The sequence below is a fragment of the Aotus nancymaae genome, unplaced genomic scaffold (genome assembly GCF_030222135.1).
Source record: "Aotus nancymaae isolate 86718 unplaced genomic scaffold, 86718_ANA_hifiasm-v0.15.2.pri h1tg000057l, whole genome shotgun sequence".
Classification (NCBI taxonomy): Eukaryota; Metazoa; Chordata; class Mammalia; order Primates; family Aotidae; genus Aotus; species Aotus nancymaae.
Window position 1 is genome coordinate 67006268 of NW_026988471.1, and position 24614 is coordinate 67030881.

At 36.4% G+C, this 24614-nt stretch overlaps 1 protein-coding gene across 3 annotated transcripts in view; it reads right to left on the reverse strand.

Annotated features, from left to right (window-relative positions):
- Positions 1–24614, reverse strand: part of PPP3R1 (protein phosphatase 3 regulatory subunit B, alpha) — a 72125-nt gene that overhangs the window by 42568 nt on the left and 4943 nt on the right. The window contains exon 1 of one of the 3 annotated variants that reach the window (XM_012475597.2): positions 3218–3337. The exons of the other annotated variants lie outside the window; for them this stretch is intronic. Within the exon in view, the coding sequence (XP_012331020.1) occupies positions 3218–3322 (105 nt within the window). The 5' untranslated portion in view covers positions 3323–3337. Of the gene's footprint in view, positions 1–3217; positions 3338–24614 lie in introns of those variants that run through there. 3 annotated transcript variants of the gene reach the window in all.

The following is a 24614-nucleotide window of genomic DNA, read 5'->3' on the forward strand; positions in this document are numbered from 1 at the left end:
CAGTGAGCAGAGATCATGCCACTGCACTCTACCTGAGCAGCAGAGCGAGACTCCACCTCAAAAACAAAAACATTAGCAAGGCATGCTGGCAAGTACCTATAGTCTCAGCTACTCAGGAGGGTACGGTGGAATGACGGCTTGAGCCTGGGAGGTCAAGGGTGCAGTGAGTCATAAGTGTATCACTGCGGTCCACCCTGGGCAACCAAACGAAACTTTGTAAATAAATAGTCATTGAACTGTTCACTTTTATAAAGATTTTGTTATATGAATTTCAAGTCAATAAAATGTTTTATATGCTGTTTAAAGAAATAATGGCCAGCCCAGCACAGTGGCTCACGGCTGTAATTCCAGCACTTTGGGAAGCCAAGGTGGGTGGATCACGAGGTCAGGAGTTTGAGACCAGCCTGACCAAGAGGGTAAAACCCCATCTCTACTAAAATACAAAAATTAGCCAGGTGTGGTGGTGTGCGCCTGTAATCCCAGCTATTCGGAAGGCCGAGGCAGGAGAATCACATGAACCCGGGAGGCAGAGGTGGCAGTGAGCGGAGATCATGCCACTGCACTCCAGCCTGGGCACCAGAGCGAGACTTCATCTAAAAAACAAAAAGGAAAAGAAAAAAAGAAATAACGGCTCAAAATCCTCCAAATTTGATGAAAACTTTAAATCCCCAAATCCAAGTTCAATGAATTCCAAGTAGAAGAAACATGAAAAAACACATATAATAATCAAATTGCTGTGACACAAAAAATCCTAAATATAACCAGGGAGGAAAACAGATAAACTACATACATATGACAAAATGACTACAGCATATTTGTTCTTAGAAACACCAAGGACAGGAAACAATGGAATCTGTTTAAAGTGTTAAAGAAAAAAAAAAACTATCAGTTTTTATATCCAGCAAAGTATCTTTCAAATATTATGGCAAATGCTTTTTCCAGATAACCAAAAACTGGAAAAAAAAGATTAGGCTCCAACATACCAAAAAAAAGGTCAAAAGAAATTACTTCAGGCAGAAGAAAAATGATACCAGATGGAAATCTGGATCTAGACCAAGAAATGAAGAATATCAGAAATGGTAAGTATAAAAGACATTTTTCTCATTTTTAAATGTCTTTAAAACATGACTATTAAAAACAAAAATAATGTATTGCAGGGTATATAAAGTAAACATATGACAACAGCCACGAAAGGACAGAGAAAAAAATGGATGGATACTGCTGTCAAATACTGTATCATTATTTGAAGGTACAGCATGGTATATTAAAGATGTGTATTGTAAACTCTAAAACAACTTTTAAAAGGAGACAAAATAAAATGGTATCATTGTGATGGTTAATTTTGTGTCAACCTAACTAGGCCAAAGGATACTCAGATCTCCAGCTAAACATTATTTCTGAGTCAGAATCTGCTAGCGTGTCTGTAGAAGAGATTAGCATCTGAACTGGTGAACTAAGTAAAACACTGACTGGATAACATCCTATCTGTCGAGTACCTGAATAGAACAAAAAGGCAGAAGACTGAATTAGTTTTCTGCCCGACTGTCTGAGCTGCAAAGTCAAGCTTTTCCTTCCTCAATGCTCCTGGTTCTCAGGCCTTCAGACTCAGAGTAGAATTGATACCATCCGTTCTTTAGCTCTCATGCCTTCAATCTACAGCACCAGCTTTCCTGGGTCTCTAGCTTACAGACAGCAGGAAGAGCCTTCTTAGCCTCCATAATCGTGTGAGGCAATACCATATAGTAAATCTTTCCAGACATATGGATCTCCTACTGGTTGTTTCTCTGGAGAACCCTGACTAATACAACCAGAAGGAAAGAATACTCAATACAAAGAAAGGCAGGCAGGTACAAAGAAACAAAACGTTAACGAGAAAAATTAGAAAGAAAGTAAATAGCAAGATGGCAGAGTTAAATGTAAACATTTTGAGAATTATACATTTCGTAATGCTAGAAAGAGTCATGAAAAAGATGAAGTCCAAAAACATACCAATCCTACACAAATTCTTTCCGAAAGCAGAAAGGAAAGGTACTGTACTGAACTCATTTTATGAAGCCAGCATTACTATGATGCCAAAATCAGACAATATTACAAGAAAAGAAAACTACAGCCAGGCACGGTGGCTCACACCTGTAATCTTAACACTTCAGGGACACCAAGGGAGAAGGATCACTTGAAGTTAAGAGTTCAAGACCAGCCTGGCCCACATGGTGAAACCCATCTCTAATACGAATACAAAAATAGTGAGGCGTGATAGTAGGTGCCTGTAATCCCAGATACCAGGGAGACTGAGGCAGAAGAATCACTTGAACTTGGAAGGTAGAGGTTGCAGTGAGCCGAGATCGCACCACTGCACTCCAGCCTGGGCACCAGAGCGAGACTCCATCTCAAAAAAAAAAAAAAAAAAATTTATAAAGCTAGTCATCAAAAGAGTGGTACTGGTGTAAAAACAAAGATCAATGAAAACAGAATAAAGTAAACAAACACACACACACACACACACACACACAATTTTCAAGAAAGGTTTCCAGGTAATTAAATGGCAGAAAAAAAAAAAAAAACAACTTTGTAACAAATGATGTTACAACAACTAAATAGCAATATGCAATAAAAAAAAAGACATTAAGACTTGAACAGATATTTCACAACAAAAGATATGATTAATATCAAACAGGCACATGAAAAAATGTTTAACATCATTGGACATTAGAGAAATGCAAGTTAAAACCACAGTGAGCTATTACTATACATCTAACTAGCATAATAAATATGGCTACAATTTAAAAATGGACATATGAAATGTTACTGAAGATGCAGATTAAATTATTATGTAGTGGACAGAATCTTAGATAGCCTTTTGAAATTCTGAACTCCCTGCATACACACATTTTCTCCAATTACTAAATCAAACACTAATCTAGTTACTACTGCAAAAGGATTTTCCACATGTATAAGGTCCCAAGTCAACAACCTCTGGATAAGATCTAACCAGGTGGCCCTGACCTGTAAGAGCCCTTTAAAAGCAATTTTCCCTTTGTGGTCTAAGAAGGTGAAAGTGAGAGTCAAAGCAGGAGAGGAATTCAACACAAGGGAAGTGGAGGGGCCACATGGCATTGAATGCGGGCAGCCTGGAGGGGATGAGAGTGACTTCGAGTGAACAGGGACAAGGAAATAGAGCTCAATCCATAAGAGTGAAGAGCTAAATTCTGCCAATAACCTGAACAGCTTGGAAAGCAGACTTCCCCAGAACCTCCAGAGGAGAACTCGGTCTTGATGGCACCTTGATTTCAGCCTTGTGATACTCTGAAGGGAACTCAGTCATGCAGTGGTGAGCTTCTGATCTATGGAACTATGAAACAATAAATGAGTGCTGTTTTAAACCACTATGTTTATGGGAATTTGTTACACAGCAACACAAAACTAATATCCAGACACATAGTGTATGTGGCTAAAAGTAAAACTATTGACATACCAAGTATTGGTGAAGATGTAGAGCAAATGCAAATTTTATATATTGCTAGTGGGAACTCAAAATTCTACCACCATTTCAGAAAAGAGTGTCACTCTTAAAGTGTAACCAGAAATGAAAACATGTCCACACAAAAATGTGTACTCACATGTCCACAGCAGCTTTATTCCGTTTTATTCTTGATAGAACAATCTGGAAACAACCTAAATGTCTTCAACTGGTGAACAGATTAACTGTCATATCCAGACAATGGAGTACTATTCAGAAACGAATAGTAAAAGACTAATACACCCAACAACATAAATGAATCTCAAAAGCAATATGCTAAGTGAAAGAAAGCACAAAAAGCTATGTGCTGTATGGTTCCATTTATAAATGCTACAAAAAACAGACTATAGTAAATGAAAGTTCAGGGGCTGTGGGCTAGAGGGGGAGAGCAGGAAGTGAATGTAAAAGGGTACCAGGTAACATTTTAGGGTGACAGACCTATTCTATATCTTGACTATGGTGACCATACAGCTATATACATTTATCAAGGCACATTAACTGTACACTTAAAACTAGTTAGTTTTTATTATAGGTAAGTTGTACCTCCTCAATAAAGCTAATTTTTAAAACTCAACATATTAAGGGCTTTAGTCCCAAGTATAACGCAATTGCTTAATACATAATTTAAGTCTCCAGTTAAGAAACCATCTCACTTTCTTTAAAATAATAAAGTTTCACACCTGTCATATTATTCAAAATTCAAAAACTCTATGGATTTATCTTTATAAGACACATACACATTTCAAGGTAACATGTCCATAGCAAGTAATATTTTCCAGATTAATCTTACAGAATCATGAGAAACAAAAAACTATTTACAATTATAGTAATCTTGACATTTATAATTCATCCCTTAGTCTCCTTCCCTGATTTTAAACTCCATGAAGGTACCAACTGTCTTATTACCTTTTGATATCCTTCGTCAGATTTAACATTGTCCTAAATTTACTTTAAAGGGAAGAATTTGATTAGGTGCATGGTAAAAGTCTGGAACAGTTTAAGTCCCATTTAAGCATCAATGTGTTAAAGTACAAGGTTTAGTAAGGGCATTAGAAGACCTGAATTCTTAAAAGTCCAGTTATTAAAGCACTTTAGATTTTCTCTTTTATTTTGATGCTCACTTTTCATAATGAGTATTAAACACTTGGATCTGTATACATTTTAAATAAGCAAACAGTACTCTAATACTGAAGTAATATTTACAGTTCACAAAGAGTCTATAACCAAACAAGGAAATGTTGTCATCTCTTAAAGTCTACTAGATAAAGATAAATGTCTAAATATTCTGCCTGCATATCCTTTGAAATATTCAAAGCTTTACAGAATATATCTGTAAAATGTATTTTTATTCTCTCAAACTTTGTCACTTTAAGATCAAAGTAACTCTAAACCAAAGAGATCCAAGTTTTTTTCATTTCTTTGCCAGAAAATTTCTTTAGATAATATTTTCCTGATTCCTACTGATTTGATCCCAAAACTAACAATCGTAATAGAATATTTTTTAAATGTTGAATAACATGAACCTGAAAAATAAGTTATTTTAGGAATCAATCCAAATGACTCTACCTGCTGAAAGACAGCTCGACGACTGCCCAATTAATGTGATTATAATGAATTAATTTTTTCTAGGGTAAAGTCACTGATCATCTTAGTAACTGTTCTAGAGCAGATTCCCTTATTCTTAAGAAATACAAAGCAAAAGGTGTGAAACCATAGATGCATGAATGTCGCCAACAGGGAGTGAAAAGATCAAATAACAGAAACAGGAAATAAAAACCAATGATATCAATGACAGATCCAAACTTCTTTAATGATTTTAGGAGGAAAAAAACACTAAAAATTTCTAGTCTGATAAATGCTGCCATAATTACAATCTATAACTTGCTTGAATACATCCAGCAAATGTCTGAAAGCACATGTTAACTATTTTAAAGATTCTATTACTTACTTTGACAGTTAAAATGTATCTCCTACTAAATGACACCTAAATTACCCCCACTCCTGTTTTTCCTTCTACTACCTAATGTTAACCACAATTTTTGTGTTTATCTTTTACTGTGCACAACTTTATTGAACTTATTTATTAATTAGTACTATGTTATATTTTTGTAGATTTCTTAAAAATTTTCTATGTAGATAGTCATAACGTCTGCAAATAGGATACATTTTTCTTTCCAATTTGTATGCCTTTATATTATTTTCCTGCCTTACTGCAATGGCTAGAACTTTCAGTACTATCTGAAAAGGGCAGAAATCCTTGCTTTGTTACAGATCTTACAGAGAAAGTACTCAGTCTTTTGCCATTAAGTATAATGTCAGCTATAGACTTTCACAGATGTTCTTTATCCAACTGAGAACATTTCCCTCTATATTTTTCCAAGTTTTTGTTTTGTCTTGGGTTTTATTCTTTAGCCTGTTAATATGATTATACTAAGTTTCAAATAGTGAACCAGCCTTACACTCATAAAACCATCATAACTGATTATGGTGTATAATTCTTTTGAAGTATTATTTAACTCTATTTGTTAATGTTTTAAGGATTTCTGCATTTACACTGACATGAGGATGTCATTTGAACTGTTTTTCCCATCTACATGAAGTGTCATTTCTCTCGTGCTGATTTAAAGACTTATCTTCTTTTTATAAGTTTGACTTTGATTTTTTTTTTTTCAGTCTGTTTTCTGTTGTTCAGACTGGGTAACTACTTCTACTTGCTAGTTCACTGATCTTTCCTCAGTCTGCTCTATTTGCTGTTAAGCCTACTCACTGGGCTACTGTATTGGTTATTATATTTTTCAGTTCTAAAATTACGATTTGGTCTTTTTTTTTATTGCATTTTAGGTTTTGGTCTTTCTATATGTCTTCTATTTCTTTGCTAAGGTTTCCTATTTTTTTCTTGTTTCATATATGTCAGTTGTTTTCTCTGAGGCTTGTTCATTTTTGAGAAAATGTGTGCCAAATACTCCAGTGTGAATAATAGATTGTATTAGTTGTTCTCTCTAGTAGTTTTGGTATTCTATGAAAAAAAGCAGCTAGTTCAGCTTACAAATCACACAAGTGCTTGTTTTTCCTCAAAACTACTATTACAATTTCATATGTACAAGTAGTGCTTTATAGTTTTATCATTTCATCATAGAGAATATTAAAATTTGTGTAATTAATGGTTGAGATTTAATAAAATACCGCTTTATCAGTGATATTCTTAAGCAAAACTGGTGTTTTTTTTAAAACCACAAGTACACAGCAATGAAGAATATAACTTCTAGTAAAGTATGGTGTTTGTTTTGATTCATGCTCAGGTACCAGCAAGTTTTACTAATGATTGCTTTTGAACCATCAATAGAAATAAAAACACAGTAAAAACAAAAACTGTTTTACTATTACTATGAAAATAGTTTTCCCCTCGTGTGCTCCCTAGAAAGTGTATTGGGGATCCCCAAGTATCCATGAACCACTCTGAAAACTGCCAATCTAATCTTAAGATCTTATTTGGCCGGGCGCAGTGGCTCACACCTGTAATCTCAGCACTTTGGGAGGCTGAGGCAGGTGGATTACCTGAGGTCAGGAGTTCAAGACCAGCCTGGACAACATGGCAAAACCCCGTATCTACTAAAAACAAAACAAAAAAAAAAAAAAAGAAAGAAAGAAAAATTAGCCGGGCATATAATCCCAGCCACTTAGGAAACTGAGGCTTGAACCTGGGGGGCAGAGGTTGCAGTGAGCCAAAATCGCACTACTGCACTCCAGTCTGGGCAACAACAACAAAAAAATCTTATTTACATTTTGCCATTAGGGAATATCAACGTGTAAAGAACTGAAAGAGAAATTTATCAAAGAAAAAGAAAACACATACAGCAACAGAACCAGTAGACTATGCAACTACTCTATTTGTCCTAATATTCTATTACAGTTCTCTTTTTTTGTTGTTTTGTTTTGAGACAGAGTCTTGCTCTGTCACCCAGGCTGGAGTACAGCGGTGCGATCTTGGCTCACTGCAACCTCCACCTCCCAGGTTCAAGCAATTCTCCTGTCTCAGCCTCTTGAGTAGCTGGGATTACAGACATGCACCACCATATCCAGCTAATTTTTGTATTTTTAGTAGAGACAGGGATTCACCATGCTGACCCAGCTGGTCTCAAACACCTGACCTTGGATGATCCCCCCCACCTCAGCCTGCCAAAGTGCTGGGATTACAGGCGTGAGCCATCACACTTAGCCTCTATTATATTTCTATAATAATATTCTATATTATCCTGTAACACATATCAAAAAGATATCCTGGCCAGGCCCGGTGGCTCATGCCTGTAATTTCAGCACTTCAGGAGTCTAAGGGAGGAGGACTGCTTAAGGCCAGGAGTTCAAGACCATCCTGGCCAACATGGCAAACCCCGTTAAATTTTGTATTGATAATACAAAAATTAGCCAGCTATGGTGGCACACGCCTGTAATCCCAGCTACTCGGGTGGCTAAGGCATGAGAATCGCTTGAACCCATGAGGCAGAGGTTGCAGTGAGCTGAGATCACACCACTGCACTTTAGCTTGGGTGACAGAGCTGAGACTGTCTTCCCCCGCCCCCGAAAAAAGTCCCATAGTATTCTTTATAGCAAAAACAAAAACAATTGCCATGTCTCTCTTTAAATTATGACAAGGCTTTCATTCTGTATGTCTTTCATAGCTGACACTTGAAGAGTACTAGCCAATTACCTTATAAACTGCCCCTCAGCAGGTATGCCTGATGCTTCCTCTTATTTAGATACAGATACAGATTATACACTTCTTTGTAGAAGACCAGAGGAGTGATAATGTGTTCTCCCCAACTATCAAAGGGCAGATAATGCTGATTCTTCTCATTACTGGTAATGTTACCTTTGATTACTTAGTTGTGTCTGCTGAGTTTCTGTACTATAAAGTTTTATTTCCCCTTTTGAATTTAGTATATTGTGAGAAGATATTTTCAGACTATGTAAATATCCAAGTTACTCCTCAACTCTACCCATGATTTTAACATCCACTGATGATTTTTGCCTGAGTCAATTATATTAATGATGTCTGCCGTGATAGGCAGCATCTAGGATGAACACTACCTTCTGGTGTTCATGGCCTTGTGTAATCCCCCCTCCCTGTGCAACCTGCTTTCAACCAACAGAGTAAGACAATAACAAAGGGGATGATACTTCTGTGATTAGGTTATAGAAGACTGTGCTTTCTATTTTGTTAATAGTTTCTATTGCTTTCTCAGTTTGCATACTTTGATGAAGTTTATTAAGCAAGAAACTGAGGATGGCCTCCAGCCAACAGTCCATGAGGAACTGAATGCTGCTAACCACCAATAAGTCAGTGTAAAAGTGGATCCATCCCCCAGTCAAACCTCTGGATTAGACTGCAGACCCAGTGCCAAATCCTTGATGTCAGCTTTGTGAGACCATGAAGCAGAGGACCCAGCTAAGCCCGTTATGTACTGTGAAATAACAAATGTGTGTCATTTTAAGCCATTACACTTTGGAATAGTTATAGAACAATAAGTAACTCAAGTATCAAGTAACTGCCATATTTTAACTTTCTAATTCCAACATTCTTTCAACATTTATGACTTGACTTCCTCCTATAAAGTGGTTTTTCTTTCTTCTCCATTTCTGAATGTGTATATTTACATATTTTAGTGTAGATTCATGGATTTTCTGTCAATGGGTTATAATCATTTATCAGTATTATCTAATTTGATGCCTAAATTATTCCACATAGGGCCAGTGGTAGTCCCTCCTATTCAGGCTGGTCCCTGAGTCCTTTTGACATATCCACATCATTCTCTGAGCACTTCCAGAGAAGTAACTTCTGGCACAAGATGTTCCAAGCACACACTGTACTTTCCCTGCCCCAGTCCGGAAATCACCTATTCTCCAAGGACCTCTATATCCTTTTAGTGGATAATGGTTAATAGTATCTTTTGATGAAGAGAAGTCCTTAATTGTAATGTAGTCTAATTTATTTACTTCTTATTTCACACTACAATTAATCTCTAACACGATTAGCCTTTTACTGAGCTGCCTAAATAGAACTTTTAATATATAAATCTGTATCTGTTTATATTGTTTTATGGATATTCTGAAGTATTTTTTGTACATGCAAAGAGGACAAGAGCCTACTATTTGTACCCTTCTATGAAACTATTAATGAGAAGGAAAGTGGAAAATGCTCATGTGCAATACAATATGCTAGGTATAATCAAAGTATAAAAATTGCAGAATTTTAGCCCCCTCCCCCAAACATACAATTTTGAAATTGTAGGGGTCTACAGATATCCAGGTAGACATATCCAGCAAGTAGTCAGAGAATCTGCATTCAAGGGAAAGATCATGGCTAGAGATACAACTTTGGAAATTATCAGCATACAGAGAAATGGTAACCTTTCTCATCCAAGGAAAAGTTAATAAAAAATGGACAATGCATCAAAACAAGTAGAATATCACATTTAAAGAATTAAAAAAGAGAAATTCACTAAAGACAAAGCAATTAATTAAAGGAAGAGAACCAGTTAAATATGGTTCTTTTAAAAAAATTTGTTGTTTTTTGAGACAGAGTCTCACTCTGTCACCCAGGTGCAGTGCAGTGGCACGATCTTGGCTTACTACAACCTCTGTCTCCCAGGCTCAAGTGATTCTCCTGCCTCAGTCTCCCAAGTAGCTAGAATCACAGGCAGGTACCACCACACCTGGATAATTTTTGTATTTTCAGTAGAGACGAGATTTCACCATGTTGGCCAGGCTGGTCTCGAACTCCTGACCTCAGGTGACCCACCCATCTTGACCTCCCAAAGTGCTGGGATTACAGGCATGAGCCTCGCTTGGCCTCTATTCTAAAAGTTTTAGTATTCAACTATGGCTCTGTCATAGTCTATATTATTCTATAATGCTTTCTTATAAGGATGTATATTCTGTTATAAATATACATATACATATTTTACTACAAGAATTCATACTCTAGCAACATTCTGGAAATCAAATAGAAAAATGCTTAAGTAGGAAAGGGTTAAGAGTAGCAAAAGGGACAAACAAAAATTATTTCCAATTTTTTGGTAGGTTCAGACTTACTATAAATCATACTAAAAGCAAGGTGTAAGTTTAATTTTTTTCTATAACAACTACAAGCTATGTAGGTTGCTAGACAAATTACCAACTTTAGCCCTGCAAACTATCTTTAAAATGACCTTAAGAAGTGAGGTTTTCAAAAGGAACTGCTGATCTACTATAATATAAAATCACAAGTACTTTCTTATTTACTGAACACACAAAAGCAGACCACATTATTCTGAGTCTCTCTCTTATAGAAAAAGAAGACCTAAATTAAATGCAAAGAGATGTTTCCACACATGGCATCAGTTTCTCATTACCTTACCACTACATTGCAAGCTCCATATAGCAAAGCACTTGGGTGTTCTGTTTACTCTTCAGATCATGATACAGAGAAAACAATAAATATTTTTGAATTATCATTAAATATGCTTTTTAAGTACTTATTAAGTAAATCCCTTTTATTTCTTTGGGAAAACATATTGACTTCAGAACAACTGGTGCATAAGCTTTAGATATAGTCCACTTGCACATCAATCTTCCTCTGCATGCCAACCCTCAATTTTTCTAGGAAAGAGACTCCCAACATTTAGGTAAATTCTCAAATTTTTGGACTACTTTGTCCAAAAAGGTAAGAATAATATTTTACAAACTGCTTAGTGCACTATAAGCAATCAATTAATAAATCCAAATATTCAAGATTAGCACCTTACTCCCAACGGTATACTTTCCAAATAGCAATAAATACATGGCAAATGCTTTATTAAAGCAGAGATTTTTTTTTTTAAGTCTATAAACAAAAAAAATCTGTTAACTTTTTTCTTCTGGTTTTCTTCTAAGCATGTAATTTCTTTTCTACTATTCTTTAAGTTCTAAAATCCCTCAGTTACCTCGGATAAACTAATTGAAATTTCAATGACTTCTTTCAAACTAAGTTGCTTTCTCAAGTTTCAAAGACTTTTTTAGGTAGAAACTAATGGATGTAGAAAGTAATCCTTAAAAGTTAACTCTGTGACTATAAATATGAATGGAAAAAAGGGAAGTTAACATTTACTCAATACAAAAACTGTGAAGTAACATTTACATGCTGAGCATTCTATCAGAGACTTTACATACATTATCTCATTTATCCTCCAAACAATCCCCTGGGTAAACAGAGGTATCAAAAAGCTTAAGCAGCTTGCACAAGGTCACGCAGCTGGTAGTGGTAGAGACCAAATTTGAACTCAAGCTAATATAAATCCCGTAACATTCTTACCAACATATCATGAAGCCATAGCCTTTCTGTATTATACAAGAGGAGCAAGAAGTTATTACAGCCATTTTCTTCTCATCTTAGAACACTTAAATTCAAGTGGCTTGTTACTGCCAACTCACACTTGGCATAGCAATTTTAAATGTCTTCCATATATCTAAAACAGCAGTCACAATCACAGAAACATGACAGTGAGAGGGTATGAGATAGGTGAAGACAGCTGAGAAGAGGAATAAATGGATGAAAAATGTGAAATACTATTACATGGAAAGTTTCCAACAACTTATTGCAGGTAGCAATAATAATTTGGTACTACTTTCTAATTTAAAAACATATACAATAACCTCCTCAAAAACCAGAAAATCTTGTATGTATGGCATTTTCAATAATTATAATTGAGAAAGTAATCTCAAAATAGGAAATAAAGTCCCAGCAACGGGACAGGTCAGATGATGGTAAGACACCATATTGACTATGGCCACAGGAAATAGCTCAAGTAGAGAGAAAACTAAAGGTTAGTAAAATGGAGGTGGTCAACAAACACTCAAGCTGAAATGTCCATAAAGATGAAAAGTGATAGTGGAACACAGAGGGAAAGTGTGAGACAAGTACTTAAAGTTTGAATGAAAAATTGAGTAATGGGACAGATTTTAGACAGCAATGAGAACAGATAAATAAATGGCTTAGCAGGAAAAATGAAGAATCTATTATGGGTCAGCAAGCTATGGCCCCAGGTCAATAAGCCTACCACTTGTTTTGTTTTTATTACAGCTTTATTGAGATATAATTTATATACTATACAAACCATCCATCTAAAGTATACAACTCAACGGTTTTAGTACACTCTTATTATTGTGCAACCATCACCACAATCAAATTTAGAGCATATTTATTACCCCAAAAAGTCTGCATCTACTGGCAGTCACTCCCCAACTCCCTCTCAGCCTAGCCCTAAGTAATCAGAAATCTACTTTCTGGCTCTACATATTTGCCTATTCTGAATATTAAATACAAATGGAATTGTACAATAAATGATTCTTTATGACTGGCTACTTTGTATCTTCAAGGTTAATCTAATGTGTTGTAACAAGTATTAACACACTTCTTTTTACTGGCGAACATTTCATTCATATGGACATACCATATTTATCTATTCATCAGTTAATAAACATCTGGACTGTTTCCATTTTTGGCTATTATGAATAACGTTATTATCAACATGCATGTCCAAGTTTTTCACTTCATTTCACATGTTTCATTTCTTTTATATACCTAGGAATGGAATTACTAGGTCATATGGTAACTCTATGTTTAACATTTTGAGAATTATTTTCTAATGCAGTTATAAACATTTACATTCCCACCAGCAATGTATGAGGATTCCAATTTCTCCACATCCTTAACAATACTTATCAGTCTTTTTTATTATAACCATCCTAGTGGGTGTGAAGTGTTATCTCATTGACATTTTGATTTGCAATTCTCTAATGACTAATGATGTTGAGGATCTTTTCATGCACTACTGACATTTGCATATCTTCTCTGGAGAAATATCTACTCAGATCCTTTGTCCATTTTTAAATTATTTGTCTTTCTATTGCTGAGTTATAAGAATTATTTATATATCCTAGACAGAAGTTTCTTATCAGATATATTTTGAGAAACTCACCCTTTCTGTGAATTGTCTTTATATTTTCTGTCCTTTGAAGCTTAGATTTGTTAATTTTGGTAATGTACAATTTATCTTGTTTCTTTCATTGCCTGTAGTTTTGGTACTATATATTAAGAAACTACCCGTCACCTGCATTTGCAAAGTTTTACTGACACGCTACCATGCTCATTCGTTTATGTATTGTCTATAGCTGCTTCACGCTACAATGGCAGAGTTGAAATGCTGCAACAGACTGTTTGGCTCGCAAGCCTAAAATATTTATTATCTGGTCCTTTGCAGAACGAGTTTTCCAACTGATGGTCTAAATCAATGCCAGCAACTCTTAATTACCCCTAACCTAAAATGGACAGCTATGCTTCACTTGATAGAGCTTCAGGGGAGATATAACCTTCAGAGAGGAAGCAGAATTTTGGTTATGGTAAACTAGCCAATTCAATTATTCCAGTGAGGAGAATGACAACATGAGGGGATAGCTATGTACTGGTAAGGGTAGAGGTCAGTATAACATCAGAGGCCAGATACAGTTTTACTATTCACAATCCTATCAGTAATCTGGGACCTTATTCAGAGTACCTAATAAAATACTGATGAGGTTGTTTTTACTATCATAAGGCCTAGACTCTGGTGATGGAAGATAACCTAGGGCCACGTTATAAAAACTTAAATGCCAGAGTAACAAATGTGGCCTTTTTCTTGTACGGAAAAGCCACTGAGAATACAATGAAACCTAATGAAAAACCTTCTATGAGACTTTTTAGAAAGTTTTGCTCCCTAATAAATATTAAGGAAGCAGTCCCTGCTCTTCCTTGGCCAGATGATGGTGTCTAAAATTGGGGCAGCCCTCTGCTGACATGCAAAGGAGCTTTAAAGTAAGCAGGGCTTATGTCCTTGATGAAACTGAACTGCTGAACCAACCCTGTAACTCTCTGGCTCTGAGCTTCTCATTCTGTGAAATAACAAGTTGCTTATGAAAGTCACTTTTAGTTAGGTATTGTTACTTGTAGCCAAAAATACCGATACATTCTCCACTTTGTTAATCAGTACATTTCTGACAATGGGCTGCACAGAAATTGGAATTATGAAACCTAGACCTGCCAAGAATACTACATACTGGTTTCCAGTAATACAACTGATTCTTTAAAAAATGTAAACAGAATTTTACAATTTATCAAACATCTTAATTACCTACACCAATGCTCACAAGAACTGTGAATCAGGCAATCTTGTGGTCATTTTACAAATGTAACTTTTTTTTTAAATTTAGAGTACTCCCAAACAGGCCTTCTAAATCCACATCCCAATCTTGCTCTACCATACCACATTACTTTTCATATCAATTAAATTTACTGAAAAGCAATGTAATCAACAACAAAATTATAGTATTCTTTCAGCACTGAACAATTACTTGACATTATACAATTCCATGAGCAATGTGATCAGAATGAATAATAAAATGCCCAAACAGCTGCTACATGTTAAGTTCAAACAGGACAAGCAGAGTAGCCAGAAGAAATCTAGTGCTTTCTAATAGCTACTGAAGCACTTACTGTAATATTTTTCTCCACAAACCTGACTCAATCCATGCTAAGTTTCTGGGGCTATATCTTTTTTTCATTCATCTTTAAGTAAAATTAAGTTTGATATACCCAGTAAGTGAATATTAAATGTTTGCTAAATGAAGGATATCAAAGATGTAGACTTGCACAAACACTTTATTAACTGTTCTAGAATCTCCAGAACAACAAAAAAAGGTTATGATAAATTGGCTTAGGTAACCACTGTTCATAAATTTTGAGTTTCCTTTATTTACGAAAATGCTTACTTACCCTTTACGAATGAAAGTAACACCCTGACACCTAAGTCTCTACTCAGATATGTAACAAGAATTCTGAAGCATAAAAGCAGCTCTCTTTAAATCAATAGCAGTTTCCTTTCTGGTAGCTCTCCCATTTGTGCCTAACGCACTGGGGGTTTTCTAAACATTTATCTATAGGACTTGCAAAGGTCTTCCTAGTCCTAGACAATAAATATAACTTAGCTCCATTGCACCTCTGCATTAGGTGACAGATACCACAACAGGGACTACACTTACAAAGATGAAAAAAATGCATCCACTGCCCTCAAGGAGCCGACAGCTTAGGAGGGCAGGCAATCAAATATAATGAAACATGGAATGAACGACAGTGAACGTTACTTACAAATGGCCATTAACTGCTTGGGAGAGTTGGGAATATTTTCACAGAATGCCACTGTGGATCTTGATGTTTGCCAGACAGAGAAAGAGGAGGGACACTCAGACAGAAGAAAGAGTACAAAGGCACCAACAAGTGAAAAAGGATGAGGCATTTGAGAAAGCTACAGTTTGAACTAATTACAGGATAAGGATGGCTAGAAATAAGGGTCAGAGCATGAGTGTCAAGCAAAACAGTTTAGATGTTTAATTCTGGAAGATGTAGCCCTGACTTTTAAATGAAAGCACTGACACAAAATTTCTACATCCAAAGAAAAACTCTCATGCCAATATGTAAGGCAGAATGAAGAAGAAACTACAGGTAAAAAGAAAAAAGTATTAAGTGGGCTATCAAAATAGCCCAAGTGAGAAACAAATGGAAGCACGACAATGTCAGTGGCAATAGGGATGACGCAGCAGCTGATTCAAGAGGCACTGGGGGATCTAAATGAAAAGACATGTTTGCTATATAACATGGTATTTATGTTCCTGAAAAAACCTCATGTTCTTAAAACCACCCATTAAAAATAACATGGCTTAAGGAAAATTCAGTCCAGAACAGACACTTAAAACCTATCCAACTTTGTAACCACAGTACTAACAACAACAAAATCCTATTAAAAGTATTAACATAAAGATGGGCTGAATAATAAACATAATAAAAGACTTTTTAAAGGTAAAGATGAAAGTAACAGAAAAAGGTGTAAGGGGCATTTGAAGCAAAGTTAATAAAACAAGGAAAAAATGTATAAAGATCTAGGAGAATTGTGCAGTAAATTGTTCCAACACAGATAAATAGCCAATATGAGTCAAGAGGAAAAATGTGGACTAAATGGACAGCATACAGTACCATATTCTGTAGCTTGCTGCTTTCAGCTGTGTTAGTATTTTCTGAATTTATCTACCACCACTTGGTGGCATAAGGCATTAATACACTGGGAATATTATGTTTCCCTGTTTACTGATAGAATATAAGTCAATCTGTGTTACAGAAACAAACAGTATATGAAGTGCAACTGATAACTGCCAAGACTTAGTAGTGAAGAGATGAAAAAGTATGACTGTACAAGGTTTCCAGGTAAAAGTGCATGGATAGATACTGTTTCCATTAAGAAAAAAATAATAAAGACTAATGAAACATCAATATGAAGAAGATAAATGAATGTGATTTTGGTTATATTTCATTGAGTTTGAGGTGTCTTAGAAACATCCTTATTTAGATAGTATCCAGTAAGCAGAACTATGGACTGGAGAACAGAATGATGTGGGCTAAAATATATGAATGAATCATCAGTACACAGGAAATATATGAAACTTTGGGGTGGGCGGAGAGGAATGTGTGCATTTACTCAACAAATATTTACTGAATTTTTATAATATGTAGGTTCCTATGCCAGCAGCAGTGGTATATAAAAGTTGTTAAATTAGCCTAAATTTGGCCTGCGGATGCCTCTGTACTTGAGTCCTTACATAGCTACATCCTGGCTCAGTAAACCAACTGAAAACCTAAGAGTACACAGATGGTCCCTAACTTAAAGTGGTTTCACTTAACGACTTTCAACTTTAGGATGGTACCCATACAACCATTCAGTTTTTCACTTTCAGTACAGTATTCAATAAATTACATGAATATATAAATAATCATTACATGAGTATATAAAATAGGCTTTGTGTTATCTATTTTGCCAACTGTAGGTTAATGCAAGTGTTCTAAGCTAAGGTGTACATTAGGTGTATTCAATGCATTTTCAACTTACAATGGGTTTATGAGGATGTAACCCCAACATAAGTCAAGCAGCATCTGTAATTTTATAACACAGGTGAGTCTCAGTCAATTACGACAGCTGAGAGTCAGTCAATCGTAGGCAACCAAAGATTCAAATAAGGCAAATGACCTGTAACCAATTAAGCTCTGTACATCACTTCTGTCTCATACTTGACTTCTGTTTTCTATCCATAAATACTACTTGACCATGTTGCTGGATGAAGTTCTTAGATCAGTTCTGATTCTGAGAGTCATCCCATACGCCAATTTTTCTTTCTCAAATTCTGCTAAATTGAACTTGTATAAAGATTTTTTTCCGGGGGGGCTGGGCTCATGCCTATAGTCTTTGGGAGACCAACGTGGGTGGATCACAAGGTCAGGAGTTCAAGACTAGCCTGGCCAAGATGATGAAACCTCATCTCTACTAAAAATAAAGAAATTGCCCAGGCGTGGTGGTGGGCGCCTTTAATACCAACTACTCGGGAGGCAGAGGCAGAGGTTGCAGTGAGCCAAGATCATGCCACTGTACTCCAGCCTGGGTGACAGAGTGGGACTCTGTCTGATTTTCTCCTTTTAACAGATGTAAAACAAGACAGACAAGATGCCCATACTCATAGAGTTCACATTAAATCATGGGGAGACAGAAAGCGACCAAACACCTCAAAACTAATCAATTATGTGCTACAAAGGAAACTTAAAAGGTACTAAAAGAGTATAACATAGAACATGACCTGATCTGCTCTGGGAGTTTGTGGCTCCCACTTAACTGAGGGAGTTTTGAGGCATTTCAGTAGCATATGCAAAGGTTTGGATGGTGGAATAAAGCAAATGATCCTCGGTAAATGACACAAGGCCAAGTGGCTAGGGTGTAGAAAACAAAGCAGGAACATGCTGGAAGAGACAGAAGTAAGCAGATGTAGAATTTGTGGAGTCTTATGAGCTATGTTAAAGATTTTAGTCTTTATAATGCCAGAATTTTAAATGGGCAAGTTATACAATCATAGTTGAGAGAGTCTTGGACTAAACTCAGATCAAATGCTGGAAACAGACTAAAAGTGGTCAGAGAGGTAGATTAATAACTAGCAATAGGAGAAAGGGTCACAGAAGCCACAAGAGGAGAATTTCAAGACTTCCTGGCAAGGTCCAACATTACAAAGAAGAAATATGTTAAACCAAACGCATTTAATGAATACCTAATGGGATCTCCAGACACTCCACAGTGGTCCCTCAGTATCCACTGGGAACTGGTCCCATTTCCCCATGCCCACCCCCCCTTAGAAACCAAACTCCACAGATGCTCAAGTCCCTAATATAAAATGGCAGAGTATTTGAATGTAATCTATGCACATCCTTCTATATACTTTAAGTCACCTCTGGATTACTCATTACTCGCAATATCTAATACAATGTAAACAGTTTTTATGCTATATTTTTATTTGTATTAGTTTTCATTGTTTTTTATTGATTTTTTTCCCTATTATTTTTGATTCGATGCAGAACTCATGGGTATGGAAGGCCAACTATATAATGTTACCACACAATTTGAGGTGTTGTTATTCCTACTTTATATACATATGTACTGCACTAAGTAAGGTCTAGACAGCTTATGGTATTTGTTCAAGGTCACATTGCTAATAAATGGCAGACCCGGAATCTAAATTCAGATCTTCCCAACTCCAAATCTCATGCTGCTAATTAGAAGATTACTGCCAATGTGGCCGGGTACAGTGGCTCACGTCTGTAATCCCAGCACTTTGGGAGGCCAAGGCGGACCAATCACAAGGTCAGGAGTTCGAGACCAGCCTGAACAACATGGTGAAACCCCGTTTCTACTAAAATTACAAAAATTAGCCGGGTGTGGTGGCGTGCGCCTGTAATCCCAGCTACTCAGGAGGCTGAGGCAGGAGAATCGCTTGAACCCAGAAGGCAGAGGTTGTAGTGAGCCAAGATTGTGCCACTGCATTCCAGTCTGGGCGACAGAGTAAGACTCTGTTCCCCGCCACTAACCCCCCCACACACAAAAAGATTACTGCCCATGTAAGTTTCATTAAAATGCCGGTATAAAATCATTGCAGGTAAGTACAGTCTAATGGAAATTCCTGCCACAATGGATATGTTCTTTATCTACACTAACACAGTAGCCACTAGCTACATGTAGCTATCGTGTACTTGTAATGTATATGTGAATGAAGAACTGAATTTATACTTCTACTTAATTTTAATTAATTAAAATTTAAACAACCACATACAGCTAGTGTCTGCTGAATTAAACATCACTGAACTGTGGTGGACTGAAAAACAAGAAATGCACAAACAGACGTAACAGTCTAGAAGCAAGGTAAAAGCATCATGACTGCCAGACAGAGAGACAAAGCTGAAGTATTCCTGTGTTTATAAGTTCACTCTTTCCTTGAGAAAGAGTGTAAGTTAGTTTATAATTCATGAAACTGTATTTGTTAGGAAACATGGGTGCACCATGAACAAATATATAAGTACAGATTTCTCTTATTACCCAGTATCATGTGTTTTTCCTGAGATTCCAATTTTTATTAAAGATTGCCTCACAAGAAATACTAGACAATGCCAGCTTACTGCATGCCTAAGACAGGGGCTTGCTTATGCCATTACACTCAGGAGGATATGAAAGAAAACCATCCCTTAAACTAGACAGATTAAGAATAAGTAAAAGTACTAATGGATAGTGCTAAAAAGGGCCAAGGGTAAAGGTTTCATCCTTTTTGTAGACTGCTATACTTCATCCTATTGTAACTAGGTTTTAAAGTGCATACCTAATTCTAACATAAAAATAAAAATGAACACTGTGTTGTTTGCAAAAGACAGCTGGCCAACACGAGTGATTTTACCACCACCAGAAAAAAAAGTAAATGTGACATCTCATCTACAGAAATGTTTTTTTGGGATACCCTCTTTCTACTACTTATGAGAAAGGGCCAGTTTAAAAAACAAAACAAAACTCTAATGAGGAAGAAAATTATAGGCATCTATGAAATGTTTAAATTATTAGTGCTAAATTTCAAAAGATTTCCTACAGAAATCTTCAAATATTTTAAATATTTCACAGTACAAGACTATAAAATCCAAAGACAAACCCAGGAACACATTTCATTTATCAAAATTTTATTCCTGCACCAGACCCATAAATTAGCTAGAATTATACTGTCAACTCACAGACACTGAGGAGATATGGGAGTCTATGGAGAAAATTCAGAAACGGAAGAATAGATGAAGGCTGTTGAAGAAAAGGCTTATTTTGAAGGGTAAAAATGAGGAAGAAATTTTAATCATTCAAGCTTGAGTTTGAAAAGATGCTTTATTCATTATACTTCAGAGGTCATTTTCTCTTTTAATTCAATAATTTGTTATCCACGTAATGTTTAATAAGATATTAGGTAGAAATAGGTACAAAAAAAGTTCTAGTAAAATGTTGTCCCCAGAGTAATTTCTTAAGAACATGGTCATAGTTCAGACCCTCGTTAAAGTAACAACCTCTATCATTATAAAACTGCTACCTAGTTAGAATTACCAATTGTTCTTGACTCATTGTTTACATTTAAAATGCCACCAAATACTTTGGAATACAACTGATTATATAATGAGTAAACTATGAGTTCACTGACAGTTTGTAATAAGTAACATAATTAAAACTCCTTTACAATCAATCTTTTTAATAAGAACTAAATTATAAAAAAAATCCATATGCTGCCAGAGGCCAAAAAAAAAAAAAGAGGGAAAAAAATCCCACACACAAAACTCTTGGACAAATATATGAACAAGAAACTTAATACTGGGGGAGGGGTGGTCAGGGAAACTTTCCGTTTTGAAACTTACTTTCAGTAGCATTTGAATTTTTAAGTGAATATATTAATGTAGTGTAGGAAAAAAAATTAAAAATACAGACCTAAAACTACACGATCTCCCTTCCATAAAAGCTGAACTCAAAAAATGGTTCCTTTTAGATCTATGTAAATTGATCAAAAGAACAAATAAATCTGAGTTACTAAAGCAAAGACTGCCAAAGTATTAAGCTCTTTTTTGGTTAAAATCCCTGTTTTCTAGATTCATTTCCTAGGTCTCTGACCCACTGCTGCCCTCTCCTAGGTCCTAGCTTACTATTCAGTTATATTTGTTTATTACCTTGTTAACTGCCTAACAATCCCCCAAACTGGGTAACATAATCCTCTTCCACAGCCCTCACCCCTCAAAACTACCCCAGTTGCCTCAGCCTCAATGTCAACCTCAGCAAATGAACTTGCCTCAAATTATCCCTAGATAACTAAGACGATTTAGGCCACCTGGTATGAACTCCATTATTAAAACATATCTGTTGCCATGGCCTATTTCTCTTCACTCTGATTTTTATTCTCTTTTAACGTCTATCCTTTCCTTTTATCCTCTTCTAACTCTTCTAGCGCTCATTCCATTAATCACACTGTTACAGCTCCCTCTCCTGGTTTTTCTAATTCTCGAGAATATCCACATCTTTCCCTTATCCCAAAAATAACTTACTCCAACTGTAAACCACAGAAGTTAACTATCCTTTGTCTTTCTTTCATAAGTGACTCAAAAAGAGGAACTGACGCTCATTGCCTCCAATGTCCCATGAGCACCTATTCCTTTACTCCACAGACTCCTTCTTCAAATTGTACTTAATATCTACTATATACCAAGTATCTGGACTATAACTATGAAAAGACAAAGACAAGGTCTCTGCATTCACAGAGTTTACATTCTCCTGCAATCTTATGTTTGCCACCTAGAACATGACAGAAGTTAGTCTTAAAAATTATCAATATTCTTCTAATGACTAATTCCATAAGTATTTTCTTAATCTTCATCTTTACAACTAACCCATCAGCTATTCCGCTGACTCAAAGATTCTATTTCTAGGCCAGGCCTGGTGGTTCATGCCTGTAATCCCAGCACTCTGCAGGCCGAGGCAGGCAGATTGCTTGAGCTCAGGAGTTTGAGATCAGCCTGAGCAACATGGCAAGACCCTGTCTCTACAAAAAATACAAAAATTAGCTGGGTGTGGTAGTATGCACCTGCAGTCTTGGCTACCTGGGAGCCTGAGGTGGGAGGCTGGCTTCAGCCTAGGAGGTGGAGGCTGCAATGAGCTGAGACTGCACCACTACACTCCAGCCTGGGCAACATAGCAAGATACTGTCTCCAAAAAGAAAACAAAAGTATTCTGTTTATTTTCCAAGTATATTATCACATTTGTTAAATAATTACAGTACAATGGCGGCTCAAGCCTATCAAATCAACTATCTAAAACCAAACTTACCTTCTTCTAAACACTACATTTAACCAGCAACTCACTCATACTTTCCTGTTTTATTAGTAATGTGCTATCTTTATATCTAATCACCAGGTTGGGTCATCCTTCATGACTATTTCCTCATCATAAGTATCTAACTCTTTCCAACTCTGTATGTAAAATATCTCCATTTTTACTTGCTTTCAAATCCTTGTAACTTCATATTTGTAATATACAAAGCGGTATTCCTTTGTGGAACTCACCTCACCTACAGCACCCTTTCCAAATCACCCAGCATCTTATTTCCAGATTAATCAATGGTTCCCCAATGGGACAAAACTTAAACAGTTAAACCGTTTACAACTTAACACACGACTTCCTTTCCAGTCTAAACTCTTATATGACCTACATAATAGTTTTCATCTTTTTCTCCTTCCCTTTAATGTTAAAAGGATGAGAAAAATTTCCTTTCCTGTCTATGGAGATTCATACACTCCCTCCTACCTCCCTGGAGACATTAAGTTGTCAATAATCCTCTCTTTTCCCTTTGAAAACATGCAAAAGACAATCTCTCCCTTTTTACTGACTTTTTCTTTCAATCCCGAAATAAATCCTTCCTCAAACTAAATTCTCTAGCTTTCATCCTCTCTGCTACTAAAAGCTTTAAAGAACAGTCTAAACTCAATGTCTGGCCATTCATTTATTACTCAACTTACTACATCCTGGCTTCCCTTGCCATCATTACAACAAACTACTGTTGCCCAAGTCATCGAAACTCTCTTGTTATCTCCAAAAGACATCTTTAGTTTCTCTTTCTTGATCTCTGCAGTATCTGTTCACTGCTGACTCCTTCCTCTTTAAAACTCCTTTCAATCTGGCATAATCCTGCTCATTTCCCAACTATTTCTCTGGTTATTCACTGAAAAACTTCACAGGCTCCTGTCCTCTACCTGCCTTTTTATATGCACCATCTTTAGAGTTCATTCTCTTTACTTATCATTTTATAGTCTCTCTCCACAGGATTTCATAGTTTCATGGCTTCAACTACTACCTAATATAAATGCAGACAATGCTCAAATCTTTAACTCAAGTCCCAAATCTCTCCTCTGTGCTCCAGATATGGATAGTCAATTACGTATTGGCCATAACCACCTAGATGACCCAAGATTACTATTTTTTTCCCCCAAGACAGAGTCCTTGCTCTGTCACCCAGCTGGAATGCAGTCATGCAATCCTGGCTCACTGGAACCTCCACTTCCCAAGCTCCTACCTCTGCCTCCTGGGTAGTTGGAACTACAGACGTGTGCCACTGTGCCTGGCTAATTTTTGTATTTTTTTGTACAGGTGGGCATTCACCATGTTGCCCAGGCTGGTCTCAAACTCCTGGGCCCAAGATTCGCCGGCCTCAGCCTCCCAAAGTGCTCGGATTGTCGAGATGAGCCAGTGCGCCTAGCCAACTCGTGATTCCTTTAAATTCAACATGTCCAAAAATAAAAATCCTCATCACTCCCCAAAAATCTTCTTCTCCTACATCTCCTAGGAGAATGTGCATTTCTAACAGGGTCCCAGATGATACTGATGCTGTCAGTCCAGGACCCACTTCTTGGGAATCACTGCTCAAACATCATATGTGCCTCTTTCTACCTCCAGGCTATCAAGTTCTTTCAGCTATCTCCTAGATCATAATATGTATGTAGCAGGCACTGTTAATATTTCACAGCACTCTATCCAATTAACTTGGAGTCTTGCAACACAGCACCCCAAGCACTAATTATCAAATGATAAAAAACTAGAGATGAAACAACAGTCATCCCAGCAAACTCGAAGTT